The 18,126-nt window shown below is 42.6% G+C and overlaps 1 protein-coding gene across 3 annotated transcripts in view; it reads right to left on the bottom strand.

Moving 5' to 3' along the window:
* Positions 1–7,681: 7,681 nt before the first annotated feature.
* LRSAM1 (leucine rich repeat and sterile alpha motif containing 1) overlaps positions 7,682–18,126 on the bottom strand; it is a 169,151-nt gene continuing 158,706 nt past the window's right edge. For all 3 annotated transcript variants that reach the window (XM_029612087.1, XM_029612088.1, XM_029612086.1), the window contains exons 24-25: positions 15,825–15,973; positions 7,682–12,819 (exon numbers count right to left, since the gene is read on the bottom strand). In XM_029612087.1, coding sequence (XP_029467947.1) covers positions 12,694–12,819; positions 15,825–15,973 — 275 coding nt within the window. In that variant the 3' untranslated portion in view covers positions 7,682–12,693. The remainder of the gene's footprint in view (positions 12,820–15,824; positions 15,974–18,126) is intronic.

The following is an 18,126-nucleotide window of genomic DNA, read 5'->3' as shown; positions in this document are numbered from 1 at the left end:
GGGAGTATATTATTTTTTGGGAAGGATACAGCCCAAAGGAAAACACGTGGGAGCCTGCCTCCAATATACTGGACAAGAAGGAAGTGGGCAGTGGAGTGCCTCAGGGATCTGTATTGGGACCCTTACTTTTCAATATATTTATAAATGATCTGGAAAGAAATACAACGAGTGAGATAATCAAATTTGCAGATGACACAAAATTGTTCAGAGTAGTTAAATCACAAGTAGATTGTGATAAATTGCAGGAAGACCTTGTGAGACTGGAAAATTGGGCATCCAAATGGCAGATGAAATTTAATGTGGATAAGTGCAAGGTGATGCTTATAGGGAAAAATAATCCATGCTATAGTTACACAATGTTGGGTTCCATATTAGGTACTACAACCCAAGAAAGAGATCTAGGCGTCATAGTGGATAACACATTGAAATTGTCGGTTCAGTGTGCTGTGGCAGTCAAAAAAGCAAACAGAATGTTGGGAATTATTAGAAAAGGAATGGTGAATAAAACGGAAAATGTCATAATGCCTCTGTATCGCTCCATGGTGAGACCGCACCTTAAATACTGTGTACAATTCTGGTCGCCGCATCTCAAAAAAGATATAATTGCGATGGAGAAGGTACAGAGAAGGGCTATCAAAATGATAAGGGGAATGGAACAGCTCCCCTATGAGGAAAGACTAAAGAGGTTAGGACTTTTCAGCTTGGAGAAGAGACGACTGATGGGGGATGTGATAGAGGTGTTTAAAATCATGAGCGGTCTAGAACGGGTAGATGTGAATCAGTTATTTACTCTTTCGGATAATAGAAAGACCAGGGGGCACTCCATGAAGTTAGCATGTGGCACATTTAAAACTAATTGGAGAAAGTTCTTTTTTACTCAACGCTCAATTAAACTCTGGAATTTGTTGCCAGAGGATGTAGTTAGTGCAGTTAGAATAGCTGTGTTTAAAAAAGGATTGGATAAGTTCTTGGAGAAGTCCATTACCTGCTATTAAGTTCACTTAGAGAATAGCCACTACCATTAGCAACAGTAGCATGGAATAGACTTAGTTTTTGGGTACTTGCCAGATTTTTATGGCCTGGATTGGCCACTGTTGGAAACAGGATGCTGGGCTTGATGGACCCTTGGTCTGACCCAGTATGGCATGTTCTTATGTTTCTGAGAGACTTCCATACCACACATCCTAAGAACCCTAAAATCTTGGGGGGAGGGTTTGAAGAGAGGGTACTGTTGCGACTGGTGGTCCTCCAGGCCCAAGGCCACTCTAATGCCGCCCAATGCTAGAGTAAGGTCCCAAGGATGGACACTGCAGACCTCTCCTGTTCTTGCCGCCCCATCCAATGCCAATGCGTTCCCCCTCGCTCTCACAGCAGGCCGCAAAGCTCCCTGTGCCTCAGACACCGCAGCTGCTCACAGCCTTCCCTAGGTGCATGCATGCCCGAATGTGCCCCTCTTAAAGGACCAGAGGAAGGGCACACTTGGATGATATCACTGCCTGAGGACTATTTAAGGCCCACTGCTAGTCGAGTTCTTCTCCTCTGCAATAGGTTGACTATGTTCTTTGTTCCATGTCTCATTGGATTGGACTTCTGGCTTTGACCTTAGATTAGACCTTGATGCTGTCTCTGTTGCTTGCTGCCTGTCCCGACCACTGATCGTCCTGACTCTGCTTTCTTCACTATGCTGGCTTGCAACTTCTACGTGACAGATCTTCACCTAAACAAAGGCCTGCATCTAAGTCCAGCTGGCCCCAGCACCCAATGGCTCAACCTAAGGGGAACAAGGGTTGGTATTGGTGAAGCTCCAGTTAGGCCTCTTTTCTAGCTAGCTCTGCCTGGCAACGGTGGAGACCTACAGGGCTCCTCCCTGCAGGTGGCGCTAACTCCACCTCGGAGTACGGGTCTACTTCTGCCACAGCTAACTCATTACAGTTATTTGTTCCATCATTTAAAAACACTCGACTTGCTGTCACTTGTGTCCATGCATTTTCTATCATTGGACCCCTTCTCTGGAATGAGTTGCCTAATCAATTACATCTTATTTCAGATATAAAAATTTTCTGTAAGTATCTGATGGCTTATCTTTTTCAGGAAGCTTTCCCCAGTTGTTAAATAATACTATTTGTGAATTTACTGTTTTGTTTGTTTATGTGATTTTGTTAATCAGAATGATTTACTTGAGTTAAGCGATTCATAAATATTGTAAATAAATACATAAATTTGTTCTTTATTAATCAGCACTAATTTTGTGGCTTGAAAACTAAGGAATCTGAAGGATCTGTTGAATGTTCACAAGTGCTGAGGACAAAGGCACTTTGGTGGGACAAGGTTAATTTTAGGGTCAGCATTGTCTAGTAGATTATCTTGATTGAATCATGACTCATGTTCCTGTTCCTCAAGAAAGGGATGAGTCATGTACTGCTCTTAGAGGGACATATAATGGATAGTAAATGGAAGAATTAAATGTAGGGAAATGTGTCTTCCTCCTCTGCTCATAGGAAGTCGCCATATTTTATTTATTTACAAAAATTTTTTTAAACTGCAATCTTACCATACTTGTGCTCAAAGCAGTTTACAGCATCTATCATCCATACACAGATAAATATCATAGCATCTTAAAAAGCAAAATCTTTAAAAAAAATTAATTTAGCCTCAAAATGGGAGAGGAAATGTAAGTGAGAATAATGAAAAGTGTACATGATGGCCCCCTGATGACAGCCATTTGGGAAAAATGAGGTTGTGCATTTTGGCTTACTGATGAGAAATGGATGGGAAGATGCACTCTGAAGTCTTACTGGTGACAGCTAGAGGGGAAGCAGTAAGAGGAGCTGCCTGATGAGTGCCAGATCAGAAGCAGTAAAGACAGAGGTCAAGATGATGCTTCTTTCTGACGAGAGCTGGTCAAGAAGGTGGAAAGGAGCTGCTCAGAATGGCTTTCATTCAAGAAGCAGATGGTAAGACAACAGTAGTGAGCACACTTGATGATTCCTGTCATGAAAGCCAAATGAATGAAGACAGCTCTCTAAATTTAGAATTTTATTTTGAGACAGATGCGTTAGATTCGTATGAATTATATTAGGATATAATTGAAATGCTGCCAATGTTACTATGAATTGTTATATCTCTGCACAAAAAAACAAAAGGGAAGTCACAAAGAAAATTTGCATGATAGCTCCCTGATAGGAGTCAAATGCAAGTTATGAGAAGAGAGGCCATACAAGATAGTTCCCTGATGCCAGCTGTGCATGACTCCAATAAGATTAAAACTGGCTGGGTAGGGCAGAGAGGATAAACTGAAACCCAAGATTAGCAACCTTGCCTTGAGAATTTCTCATGAAGATTCATTTACATAGACCCAGTATCTAATGCTTGTGAAAGTGAGAGGTCTATAAGTGAGCTGAAAGGAGACTGGAATGGTAAATTTCTAACGGGCGTATAGGCGCATATTTACACGAGTGTGTCAGCGAGCGTCCAGAAACACTGCCATTTTATAACATGCGTGCTATTTATAACAGCAGAAGTAAAGTTACATAGCACTGGACCTGAGTGCGTGCATGTTATAAAATAGCTGACGCGTGTATATGTGTGCACCTAATTTTAAGTTTGTGTGTGCCCAGCAGCATAAGTAGGCTTATGGATGCGCAGCTGCCTATATTTTAAAACAGATGAGCGGCCAGCGAGGACCAGTTTCACCAGTTTATCCACCAATTTGCCCAGTTCTCCTAGGTCCTCCCAACCCCCAAGCTTATACAGCCTGCACTCTCCACCCCCCATAACCCCAGATCCCTCAAACCCCTCATGCCTGTATTTTCTTTCTCCACAGCAGAAGTTATGTGGCACTGGACCTGGGAGCACGCCCAGGCACGTAGATGCTTGCATGCACATCTCTTAGCCATACCCCGGAACACCCCATGCCCTATTCCTTTCTCTTCCAATGCGAGCTGTGTGTATCTACCTGCTTTATAAAATAGAGCAGACATGCACTAATGCTAGATGAGTGCCCATCTCCTGATTTCGGCATTCAGCCAGCTTTTAAAATTCACCTCATAGAATGTAACTAAGCTCTCTGCTTTGCTTTATGAGAATCTTACCTTGTGATATAAAACCTTGACCCTGTCCATGGTTTACAGATGGAACATGATAAAGCTGCAGAATGGTTTGAATGGCACAATCATTAACCGTACCATTTAATCTAGCAAATATGTTCCTCTAATTACTGAAACTGTTTTTCTTTTCAACTTGGCTGAATCTTAATGCGTAAGCAGGTGAGACTAATAGCCCTGACTGGAATCTGGCCTCTCAGAGCAAGTTTTCTCCTCTCTGCTACCAAATTCCACACGCACAACTCCGTCAATGCACCTGAATCCTGCTCTGTAGCACCCCCGTTATTCCACTGCGGAGCCTCAAACAGTTTTGTCCATGCGCCCGAATCCTGCTCTGCAGCATCCCTGCTAATCCGGTATTGAAAACTGTACAGCTCTGCCAATGCATCTCCGTTCTTGCATGAACCCTACTCCAGAGTTGTAGCACCTTTTGCTATTCTAGGACCAAGACCCTCACAAATGGCTCTTTCAATCTACTTCAATTCTTACCTGTTCTAATACCGACACCCACGCACTGCTCTACCAAGCTTGATTTCATTAGGAAACATTCTGATACAGTATAGTAATATTTAGAAGTCCTAGCAAAAACGCAAGCATTCATATAGCCAGGTCTGTCTAACAGGCTACGCAAGGGACCAGATAGACCCTGCAGTTTTCAGCCTCCTCTCTGCTACCATGTTTGTAAAGGGCAGCTGTGAGCTTGCTTCACAAACGTGGTAGTAGAGAGGAAGATGGAAACTACAGGCCAGTTAAGCCTTGCCATGGTAGCGGGAAAATTAATGGAGATTGCCAAAGGAAAGGATAGTGAACCATCTACAATCCAGTGGGCTGCAGGATCTCAGGCAACATGGTTTTACCAGGGGAAGGTTGTGTCAAATGAATCTGCTTTTATTTTTTTGATTAGGCTGATTGATATGGTCCCGCTTAGCAGGCTCATGAATAAAATGTATTTATCTATTTAAAATGCCTTATATACCACATATAGGGGTAGATTTTCAAAGGGTTACGTGCGTAACCCTCTAAAAACCCTTCTGCGAGCGCCGAGCCTATTTTGCATAGGCACGGTGGCGCGCGCAAGCCCCGGGATGCGTGTATGTCCTGGGGCTTTGAAAAAGGGGCGGGGGCGAGGCCTCCGGCACAGGCGGCCAGCGCACACAAGGTATGCCTGCCAGAGGCAGGTGTAAATAGTGAAATAAGGTAGGGAGGGGGATTTAGGTAGTCTGGGGGGGAGCAGAAGAAAGGTTCCTTCCGAAGAGGGAACGGGGAAAGCCATCGGGGCTCCCCTAGGGCTCGGCGTGCACAAGTGTGCACCCCCTTGCGTGCACTGACCCCAGATTTTATAACATGTGCCCAGCAGCGCGCATGTTATAAAATCGGGTGTACATTTGTGCACGCGGGGTAGCGTGCACAAATGTACTCCGCGCGCGCCAATATGAAAATCTGCCCCTCAATGATGTAACCTAAGTGGCATGCAGCATAACATACATAATAAACAATAAGACAAACCTACCAAACACTGTAAAACAGATTAAAACATAAGGCAAAACAAAATAATCTAAGGGAATTGGCTTAAAGTATCAGCCAGAAAAAAATATCTTAAATTGCTCATAAAAACTCTTGTAATCAGTTATATAGCACAGCTCTTGTGACAAGGTATTCCATGCAATAGGATCCACTACCAAAAAAGCCCTGTGGCAGGTAGACTGTAAATGTATTTCCTTTATAGTAGGGACTTTGAGCAAAGCTTATCCTCAGAGTGCAACAAGCACAGTGGAATGTATTTAAAAGATGATCAGTTAGGTAAGAGGGAGTTTGTCAGGGAAAGCTTTATAAAGTATCATTAAAAGTGTAAACCCCATGTGCTGGGCTATAGAAAGACAGTGTAAGTCTTTAAGAACAGACAGAGGGGCCGATGCAATTAAAACGAGATGAAAGTGGGTGGGTGTTGAGTGTTCAGCGCCCGCTTTCCTAATGCGCTGCCAGGCAGCCCTCCTGGGGGCGCCATGCAATATTTAAATTAGGGATCGCATTGTCAAGGAGGTGCTAGGGGAGCTTGTGCACCCCTAGCGCCTCCTTGACAGCGGAAGCCCGCGAGCTGTCCGCCAGTTTAGAAAACGGACGCCAAATTTATCGGCGTCCATTTTCCTAATCGGTGCATAGCCAGGGGTTCGGGAAACGGGTGCTTGTTAACTGAGCATCCGTTTCTCCAACCTGATAGCCGGCACTTTATTTATTTATTTTTTTTACTGTTTCAAAGTCTTTGTTCCTCCTAATTAATATCGCAACAATATTAAGTAGGAGGATGTACAGAAAAGCAGTATTTTTTGCTTTTCTGTGCAACCTTTGGGAGTGCTCAGTAATTAATGCCTGCTCTAGGCAGGCGTTACTTTTTGAGCATAAAATTATGCATTTTAGATGCACTTTTTTGTTGCATTGCGGATGATTCCCTAATAGCCTCATCAACATGTATTTGCATATGATGAGCGCTATTAGTTTAGCTGCGCGTTGGATGTGCATTGTGGAGGCGCTAATCTCCTTATTGCATAAGGGGATTAGGTAGTGCCTATATATCCTAAGTCCAACTGCAGTTAAACAGTGTGCTCAGCTGAGCACGCTGTATTTCATTGGCCCCTTAGTATGTTCACGGACAGGACAAGACATAATCAGTCACTTCAAAACGCCACAGTGCATTTGCAGGGCCCTATTGTGACAAGATAAATGACTGAAGGCCTGGACAAAAGTTGCCCGCTGGGAGAAGCCCGGAGTGGGTCCTTCGGAGTGGAGAAGGAGCCTTGTGGTTAGAGGAGCGGGCTACAAATCAGGGAAGCCTGTATTCAAGTCCCACTGCTACTCCTTGTGACCTTGGCAATTTACTTTACTTTCCATTGCCTCGGGTACAAACTTAGGGCCTGATTTACTAAAGCTTTATGGTCCCTTTTTTTGTTCTGTAATTGGTGAGGGTCTGACTGTATTCTGCTAGCACAGGAATGGCCAACTGGCTTCTCATGAGCTTTATGCACTGTCTGTGACATCAGTGAGTCTCCTGGAGTGTGGGTGCCAAAAGTGTGCACATGTGTATCTGTGTCCGAGAGCTTGTTTGTGCCCGAATAGTTTAAATAAATGTGCCATTTTAATGAATACATTTTTATGTGTTCTGTAATCCATGGAATTTCAGGCATTTTGCATCAAATTAAGTAGTGCTCACAGGGTAATGTATGCAAACATTTTTGCTCACAGCAACCCAAGGCTTAGCGAGAATATTACTGGTGACCCTGCAGCAACGGTTTCCCCCTGAAAAGTGCTGCATCAGGGTGTGGTTGGTTCTCTCTCCTCCTGATGTAGCTTACAAAATTTAGCCCTCCCCCCCCCCCCCCAACTTTTCATGGCAAGGCCTGACGGATAGCACAACCGGAGCAGAATGGGGAGTTTTTCCCACGCTCTTGTGCAGATATCTTCCGCCAATTCAAACACTTACCAGGCTCGCAGGAATGGCTAAATTGTCAAATTCCTGCCCCGGTCCAGCACAGTCCCCACAGTTGCCTCGATTCATGTGCTGGCAATCCAAAAGGCTCTATCACCTGTTTGTTTTTTTTTTTCTTTTTACACAAACTTTAATCACCCAATCATGCATGATATAGAAATGAGAAGGGGGAGGAGGACAAAACTAGGAGAAGCCACAGAAAGAGTGTGTGGTGGGGGAAGAGTTCTCACAGTGCAACAGCACAGATCTAGATCCCAAAGGAAACCCCCTGGTCATAAGGCTAAGCTCCACTGGGGGAGGAAATCACAAGATAGCACCCCCAAGAGCCACTCAGCCAGGGGAGGGAAAAGACTAAACACCCTAGGAGCAAGCTAAATCCAGCTTTCCTCTTTGCCTGGCCTAAGACCACAACCAGATCTCAGAGACAGCACAGGTCTCTGCTGCAGACAGAGAATACTGGCAGGCCAAGTGCAGCACAGGATCTCTGTAAAGGTGATGTCAGCAAGCCTTTTCTTCTCTATCCCCATACTCTGGGGCTGGGGAGCCTAATCCATGGTGGGCCTGGATAATGAGGAAGAGCAAATTAGAACCTAGAAGTGCTGTAACCATCTTCTCCATCTGCTTTACTAGTCAATCAGACAGGCTCTTCCAATCCATCTGCTTTACTAGTCAATCAGACAGGCTCTTCCAATCCTAGCTTTGCCTCATTTAATGTATAGAGCTGTAGTTCTGATTTTCCTATGGAAATCAAAAGGAAAATTGGAACAACAAATCCATGCATGCCATGGGGGCAAAACCAGTCCTGGATCAGTCTATTTGATTAATCCGGAGTGAGGTGGCAACCTTCCTCACCCTCGTGTGGCTCCTGTCTAATAAGGAAGAAAGAAAATTCCTCCTGTCCTGAATTTTCACTGGGGAGCAGCACTGCTACCCTGAGTCTGAAGGAAGCCATGGCCCACTATTCAGGGATCAAATAAAATGCCTAAAATAAAAAGTCACTGTGCCAGTGGCAATGGCGAGCAAAAAGTGTAAAGACATTGGTTTCTGGTTAGTAAAGTGAGCAGAGACAGTGCAGGATGTATGAAAGCTTCAGGGAGCTCCCTGCTGGTCCCAGGTCTCTGCAGCTTCTTAGATGTCCATACTGCAAAAGCTTCAAGTCCGAGAGCAGTCACAGAAACCAGCAGCTTTAAGGCCATTTTTAACATCTATCAACATAGGGACCCTCTGAAATATTCTCATTGCTTTCTGGAAGCAGATATTTCCGGAATCAGGCCAAGACCGAGAAAGGGACAAAAGTGGAGCAAGAACATTGGCCAGGAGAATTTGACTCAGCCAACCTGTGCACCCCGGTGAGAGCACCTGCCATGCTGGATTGGTTTCTGAATCTGTTCCTTAAAGTCCAATATTCACGGCGTCACTCGGCTCAAACAGACTTTGTGTGCAACTAATCCACAGCGACTACTTTAAAGCATGTATACCCAATGGAGTCACAGCATCCTGCTTTTAAGCAGCAACTTAAAAACCTAGGACTTGATTTACCCAGAATTAGTCTCTATAGGCTCAAAATATGAGAAAGGCCTTAGCAGCTCAGGCTCTCAGTGCCCAGCTAGGCAGGCTCTCTCCCCTGCCCAGACGAACAGTGAAGTCAGAGTGTGAGTAGGTGATAAGGGTGCACCTGTCCTGTAGCTGCACATCTATAATGTGAGCCGGGCAGGGGGGAGTATCCCTGATTATGATGACAGATTTACACCTCCACCGTGGATAAAGAAAGTCAGAAATATACTAAGTAATTTCTACTGTGTTTCCAGATTTAAAATAACATGCAAATAATTAGAACAATTTAAAACAATGATGTGAACTGTAACAAGTGACTGATCTCCCTTTGTTTCCTAGTGACACTGACATTCAGACACACACATTTTAATTTATATATTTATTTATCTAGATATACACATACACACACTCGCTCATACATTCATATGGAAAATTTTACCATTTCTTCCCTCATAACAATGTTACAATGAAATCGGATGAAAAGGTTTTTTTTGCTAGAGAGATTGATCTTCTGTATACTTCTGAGGTCCAAATGCCCATGACAAACTCTTTCAAACAAGATTATATCTTCATGTTGCAAATATACAATTAAGATCCTACTTATATTATGGTAGAGATCTAATAGAGAATTCACAATTTGTGCAAAATCACAATTAGTAGGACAAGATCAACTCTTTCCTGAAATTTTTTTCTGTTTTGTCTGCTATTCAATCACAACTATTTGAGGGTCATTCTGCAATTTAGGTAAGACTATGTATAACATAATTTGGGCATACATTTTGATATATATATCTCAAACATTTTAAAACTATGTACTACTACTTAATTTTCAATTTCCCTCACTAAAACATCTTGGTTTTATTCCTGCATCAAATACGGTTTTCTTTTAACTGCCTCTGGAGCGATTACTGCCATGGTATCAGCAGTGTTAACATCCAAGGATAGGGAACTGAAATAGCAGGGGACTAGAATCTGGGGATAAAATAGTTAACAGCTGAAATGATGTCGGTGGTGTCTTACTCTACTAGAAGACTTTGAGTTAACTTGTACCAGTCTGAGGGTGGGATTTGATGTAAACGTCTGGGGATTTTACAGTGAGCAGGTACATCAGTTTGCGGCCCTAGCTTAAAACAATAAGAAACCTGGAAGCTGGAGGAAAAATTTCAAAGTTTCCCGTCATATCAAGAATGTTCCCATTCTTTTCCTGACTTCTAGAGCTCTTATTATTTCAATTCACAATCAAAATAAAGACAAATAATTGGTTTACAGGCAAAGTTTTCTGATCATCTCTAAGATGATCTGCTTACAGCTGGGGAGCCTGAGAAATAGGGGAAGGGAGGGGAAGGGAGGGGGCCTTTTCACAGCGATTTCCGTGGGTAGAAAGCAGTATAGCCGTATTAATCAGCCGTCTGAAACCCACCCTATCTCATCGTTCTGTAAGGTGAGTACACATTAGTCACGCTGACAGGAAGTCTGCATACAGGTGGCATTTTCAAATCTTCACCTGCTCTGTTCCAGCAACACTCTAGCTGCAGTAAAAGCAGGCGCGAGTATCTGTGTGTACTTTGTGCATGTGGCAATTTTCAAAACAAAAGTACAAGCGCATCTTTCCTTTGGAAATTGGTGCATAGCTTGCAGGTAAAAAGTCCAAATGGTCTGCGTCCCAGTGCGGACAGGTTGAAAATTGCTCACAAATGGGTAGAATTTTAAAGAGTTGTGCCCTCATATATGCGCATATATGGGCGGTGAGCGAGCAATGTGGATTTTAGAAAGCTGCAAATTACGTGCATATGTACCTGTGCGAATGTGAGGAATAAAGGGGCAGGAGAGAGTTGTGGCATGCGTGTAGCATGGGCGTTTCAGGGTGGGGCCAACACGTATGCGCGCAACTCCGTATTTTAAGACCAAAAAACCACAGCGTGCATACGCAAGATGTCCGAGTAGCTTTATCGCTGCTCCTGATGAGGAGCAAGTCTGTAGATCTTGAGTTTTAGGGCTTATAGGATAAGGAGAGTGTGCTCCAGGTCAACTGGGCGGCATGCAGGATGAAGAACCAGAGGGGTATGAAAGACCTCAGTATTAACTGGACAAACTGGTGGACTAACTGGAAAACTGGTGCGCGTGAGCATATTTTAAAATCCGCTTACATATTTGCCTAAAAGCAAGTGCGCATACGATTAAACATTCCGGTGTATCTTCACTTGCGCACCAATACATACATGTATGGGCACACACGCTCTTGTATTAAAATGACCATCAAAGTGAATTGCTCATGGTACCATGTCCATGGCAGAGGGACTTTGAGCCAGAGGCCCTTAGGTTCTGCTCACCTGCATTTCAAATCTCGAGCCAGTAAATCCCAGCTCATTCTGGAAGAGCTCTTCCTGGGCTTTCAAACTAAGAACACAGCTCACTTCCTCCGCTAGAGGCATTTCATTACAAATACACAAACGCTTGCAAAAAGAAAATTGCAAATGACCAATAAAGAACATGTATTTTATGCAACAAAACATGGCAGACACATCGATTTAAACACAAATTCAGACTTCCCAAAGCCTGCCCATTAAATTTTGCCCTTTGGTATGTAATGTGGAAGTCAGTCAGTCAATATAAAGTAGGATAGGAGGGTTGAAAGATTAACTGAATGCACCTCCACACCAATGATAAACAAAAAAGCTCTCCACAAGAACAGTCAGACATCTTGGAACAGGCACTAGGCATTTAAGCAGCAGTACCTCATATCCAGTAAATACTTAGGCTGAGCCAGTTTATATTTTCACAACTCCAAAACACATTGGCTAAATCCTGATTAGTAGGGATGGGTTAAAATGGCTGACAGCAGGCCTTTCTTTCCTCTCTCCCCTTCTTGAACTCATTATGCTCGCTGCCAACCCATAGGAGGCTATTTCAGGCCTGAGGGGGTAGGTGCAAAGGGGATCCTTTTGTTGCTGTTTGTGTTTTCCCCTAATTTTTCCCTGTCTTTGAACATCCCATCCACAGACAGAATGCCAAACCAGCACTGGTAATCCTCACTAGCTTGAGGGCTAGAGAGTCATCTCCTCTGGGTGCACGCTCAGCACTACCACAGTAGTACCTGCCTTCCCTCCTTCCAGGGCCGAGTGTGCCTGCACCCGACTGGCCGTGTACATCCAAACCCAGATCCCCCTGCATCACAACTGATGGCCAGAGCCACAAAGTCAGCCCAAGCAGGATCTTTTCAAATGAAGATTAAATCACTTCCAGTATCGTTCCCTTGAGTTTGCTGCAAATGTAAATTTTACAGTGAGTGAGAGAGACTGCTGCTCTCAAGCTGAGGGACACACAGTCTGAGCTCCATTCTTTAGTAAAACAATCTCACATAATCGGGATAAAAATACAGAGGGAAGCCTATGTGCAAGGCTGCTTCTTCCCATCCTACCTATTCTGACACTCTTCCCAGTGTCGTCCCTATCAGAATCCAGCCACACAGCTGCTAGTGCAAGTGCAGCTGTCGCTGGAATCCATGGGAGGACTCTCACAGATCCAACAGTCTCAGAACCCACCACAGGGCTCCGGCTAGACGCTGTGATAGATACGGATGCGCTGTTCAATGTCTTTGCGGCAGAGGGGACAGGTTTTCAGCAGGTCGCTGCAGGTGCGGCAGCAGCACACATGTCCACAGCTGAGGAAAATCATCTCTGCCTGAAGTGGGGAAGAGAGAAACAGCATTAGATAGCTTTAGTATTAGGATCACTTGAAGGTACTAACAGAAGTAAAACTGACAAGAAATTAAGCTCTGGAGATCCAGTGTTAAGATAATGAAGCTGTGATTTTTAAGATTTCTTTTTTTTTTTTCTTTTAACAGGAAACTAACAGGGAAACTTTCATGGAAGAAACCTGGATCATTATTTCTTGGAATAAAGATTCATCTTTCCCCTGCTCCAACAGCCACTCAGGTGACAGAGAAAAGTTACTGAGTATGAGGCAAGAGGTTGTGTCTATTGGTGCTAATTTTAATTTGCATTATCCATCTAAATGTAAAATTAAGTTTCAAGAATTGATATATTTTTCTTTTGTGATCCTGACCATTTTGGCTAATTTTTTGCAAAAGCAGAAGGCAAAAGGAAAGGAATCTGTTAATCATTGGAATTAGTATGCCTTGTGCTCTTATGACTACTGATGCCATGTATATATGTATATAGTTTTATATATGTTTATATTTACAGTTTTCAATATTTATTGATCTATTAATTTGCATCGCCTAATCCCCCTGTTATTCTGTACTATTATTTCGGTTTTATGTAAGGGCGCCGCCCAAATGTTTTTGTTCTTTGTGAACCGATACGATGTGCGAACGGATATCGGTATATAAGAGACCTTAAATAAATAAATAAATAAATAGATTCTTATTGTGACTCCCTCATTTTTAACTTATTTTTCTTTTCTTTGTACTGCTTGCTGCTGTTTTTTTTTTCGTTTCATTATTATTTGTAGTAATGGACCTACTAGTATCTCACCTCGACAAGAATGACCTTACTTCTAGGTCCACTAAGCAAATAAATGCATGTTATATCTTCTCTTTCTTATGTATATGCATTAAAGGTTCACTTTATTATTTTGTTATGATAATTTTGCTTATTTTCAAGATTTGTAATGTCTTCAATGATGTGAAATTTAATAGAGTGAACTTAAAAAACAAGTTGCTAGCAGGAATTAGAAAGTAGGCACAACATGATCTATAGACTACAGTTAAGCTGCCCACAGACAGTGCTAAACGAATGCGGCCTTTAAGATTTTTACTACTACAAATTTCCCTTCATTTGGATTTAAATCTACTATTCACCTCAGACCCGACAATATACTCTCCTGTATATGGATTTACACTTTCCATTCTTCTCAACCTGTTATCTCTACCCCTTTGGAATAATTTGGTGTACATGGCATTACATTACTCTCTTCCATGATACAAAACTGTGTTAAAAACATTTTGACCTTTAGACAGATGATTGACTTTAAAGGCTTACAAGATAAATACCTCCTACCGGAGTCAGATGTCTTTTATTATCTACAGCTGCGCCACTTTATGCAGAGGGAACGGATGGAATATGATTTAGCAATGGGAAAGACTCAATTGGAGCATTGGTGTGCCCAGGCAGACAATTTGAAAGGGGCAATTTCGCAAGTTTATAGTTATATGAACAAAGACCCCAAAGACAAGCCAGCCTTTATGAGGGCTTGGGAGGAGGATTTGGGAAGGTCTCTATCGGAGGCTGACTGGGACGCTATTTTCCTTGGTACAAAGAACAGCTCTCCCTATGCTGCTTTGAGTGAGAACAGTTATAAGGTGTTATTGCGGTGGTATTTGACTCCTCTCCGCATCCACCGTTATTCTAAGATTAAGGATCCACAATGTTGGAGGGGTTGTGGCCATATTGGGTCCTATTACCACATGTGGTGGTCATGTCCAACCTTAGTACCATACTGGCAGTTAATAAATACCACTATAAATCAGATAACGGGGCTACGGTTCACTTTAACGCCGGAACAAGCATTATTAAATCTGCCAATAGAGGGTTCACGTGAGCAGGGAAGAATCACGTCATTGCTACTTATTGCGGCTAGATGCGAGATAGCCAAAAGTTGGCGGTTGAGTTCTGTCCCTGCAATTGCTGATCTTAAATCCCGGGTGAATAAGCTTCACTCACTACAAGCTAACATTGTTGAGCGGCAGAAGAAACGGATGCAATGGCAACCGCTGAGAACATGGCTGGATTCCACCGAGGATTAAGGAGGGTGTATTACCCATGTTTGATATATAGTACTGGCCCTTTGTCTGTGTTCAAGGGCTATCTGGCGGACTAATTCCCAGGGGGTCCCATACATACTTTCTTTTGCTTGTCTTTTACCTTGATTGTGTTCTACTAGATGGTTGTGCAGGGGGGGGAGGGGGGTCACTGAGGAACAGACAGTTCCATAAATGTTGTTGTTTTATATATGGGAGCAGTTTATAGTTCCGCAGCACGATATTTACAACTTGGAAGAAATGTATGTAATTAATATAATGTTTAAATGCCCATATCGCTGTTTGCTCTTATGTATTTGTATTTTGGATTAAGTGGAGGTTGTACACTGTCTTATATAAATTTCCAATAAAATATAAATTACAAAAAAAAAAACCATTTTGACCTTGCAATAAGACAAAACTTTCTTATGTAAGCTGTTCCTCCCGATGCAGCCCATGTGAAACATGGTCCCTTGTCGGGGGACTGATTTTCCAATAAAGATTGCTGTGTACGCATCTTAAAGGCGATATTGCATTTTGTTATTTGGTTTATTACCTACATTGTCAAGTTTGTGGACCATATGCAACACACCTTTTTTCTTTGTGTTGACCTAGTGTGTTTGCTCTCCTATCTGCAATCCTTCATGGCATTTGCCAAAATATAGACACAGAGTGACACCTACAGGCTGATGGCAGGTGCACCTGTTTGCTGGTCATGTCCCTCAATCAGAAGGCCACTACTGTGACATGTGAGCTACCTTCCCAGATAGGCAGGCTTATGTGGAGTCAAACAGCAGACAACTAGAAAAAATATCCACTGAGTCCCAGCTCAGCAGTCCCCATCGACATCGCAATGAGCAATATCTGATTAAGTTGAAAGATCAGAAAATAACAACGTATTATTAAATAATCAAAAAATGATTACCTCCCGTTCCATGCACACCACACACTCGGACTTCCTGTCCTCCATGTGAGGCAGTGGTGCTGTAGGAACCACAGTGCTGGGTTGATCTTCGAGAGGCGACCTTGGTTCTTGAGCACCAGCAATGAGCATATCAGTGGCCTCTGGCAACTCTGCATAAAGCAGAAAATCCTCCATAATAAACGTACAATGACATCACATTAACACCATCAAATCTAACTTGGGGTTCTCTGTTCAGCAGGGACAAACCAGGAAGTTACAGTACTTGCATTTGCTATGTTCTTTAAAATAAGACCATGCTCGTTTCTTGACTTTATTTCCCTTTTTTCGGAGGGTTCGCTGTACCAGAGCTACCAGCAGTAGGAGCAGTTGACAGTAGATGTCAGATGGGGGTGAGGACCAAGATTAAAGATTCGTTTAGGATGCCTAATAACCTTGTACTGGCCCTAGCCACCAACTGCTCTGTGAAGAAATATTTCTTCATGTTACTCCTTTGGAGCCTCTTATCATGACTTCCTCTTCTGTAATTTGCTTTCCATCGAAAAATAATTCTTATGCATTATTTACCACATGAAGTATTCAACTGCCTCAATCATAGCCCCCACCTCCGCACTCTAGGGTATACATATTTAGGTCCTTAAGTTTCGTTTTATATGGCTTTGGGCACAGAATCTTTCCCTCTGGATTGCTTTTATTGTACCCAGAGCCGTTCAGAAATATGGACTCCAGAATACTCCACAAGAGGTCTCATGAATGACCTGCACTCGGGCATTATCCCCTCCTTTTTTCTACTGATTATGCCTCTTCCTATGCATACTGTATCTGAATGTAATCCGCTTTGAAATGGCTGAAAGGCGGAATATAAATAAATTAAATAAACACATGTAAATAGTATTCCTCTTGCTCGGGCAACTGCTCCTTTGCACTGCTTTGCTACTTTGAGATCAACAAATTTGATCACCTCAAAGTTTCTCTCCTGAATGGTGCACATTATATCACTGCCATCATACACTGCTTCCTTGGATTTCTGCATGGCAAATGCATGAATCTGCATGTTTTTGCCTTGAATCTTAACTGCCAAGCACTTAAATCACTCCTTAGCTTTCTTAGATTGCTCCTCATTTTGTCTGCTCTCTCAGAGGTGTCCACTCTCTTGCAGATCTCGGTGTTATCTGCTAAAAGGCAAACCATCCCTAGTAACCCCCCCCCCCCCCTTCTAATGATGCTCATGAAAATGTTGAACAGAACTGGTCCCAAGATCGATCTCTGAGGCCCCTCACTGATAATCCTTTCCTTGAAGTAAATTCCATTTTCCACTACCTTCTGTTTCCTATCACTCAACCATCTCAGGGATTACCCCTAGGCTGCTCAGTTGATTTATAAACTCCTATGTGGGATAGAATCCAAGCAATACTACATCCAGCATATACCCCTGATTTAATCCTCTGGTCACCTGGTTAAGGAAATTGATCATATTCATTTGACATGGTCACCCTCTGGTAAAACCATGTTGTCTCGCAACCTGTGGGATTAAACATACTTTACTATCCTTTTCTTTAGCACAGTCTCCATTAATTTGCCCACCATGGTTTTGTTTGATATAACAGACAACTGAATTATCTAATCATTATTTATTTTGGTAGTAGTAATATTTTAAGCTTGGTCCATTTGATTTACAGTTCTCCCAGAAAGGCAAAATAACAGTTATCTTCACAAAAAATTAATGGTAAATGATTTTAAGACCAAAAATGATCAAACTTTCTTGCAGCATAAACAAAAAAAGTCTCCTTGTATTAGATTCCAGGGGTCACACTGGACCTATTTCTCAGACTTTTGCCACAGGCAAAGAATTTGAAAAACTCTTTGAAATAGCTTGGAACTACAGAGTTACTTCTGTTTGCAAAAGAATAGAATTGTTGAGTTTTTAATCAAAAAGCTTAAGGAAAATAGGGACATTTATCTTTATTATATGTAATTCCAGAGAATAATCTGATTATTCTCTTAGGTTACTCTTGCATATCATAGAACACATACATTTAGTATACATTTTGAAATCCCTGTGAGTATTTTACTCTGTTTACTTAGGACTTAACATTACCTACTTGCCCCTCAATTTTCAGAGGGAGGGAGTTTCCTCCTGAAAATTCACTTGCAAACCCAAGGATACTGCCTGCAAGCTCCCCACACAGACTGAAAATTATCCCCCAGATTACAGGTTATTGGTTATTTTAATTGGCCTGCCTGCCCCTTGTGCTGCTACACAATTATTCAGCACTCCCAGCACACCTCGTCCTCACTTGAACAG

Source organism: Rhinatrema bivittatum, chromosome 8 (genome assembly GCF_901001135.1).
Source record: "Rhinatrema bivittatum chromosome 8, aRhiBiv1.1, whole genome shotgun sequence".
Taxonomy (NCBI): Eukaryota; Metazoa; Chordata; class Amphibia; order Gymnophiona; family Rhinatrematidae; genus Rhinatrema; species Rhinatrema bivittatum.
The sequence above is the reverse complement of the archived record's forward strand: the minus strand, read 5'-3'. Positions and strand labels throughout refer to the sequence as shown.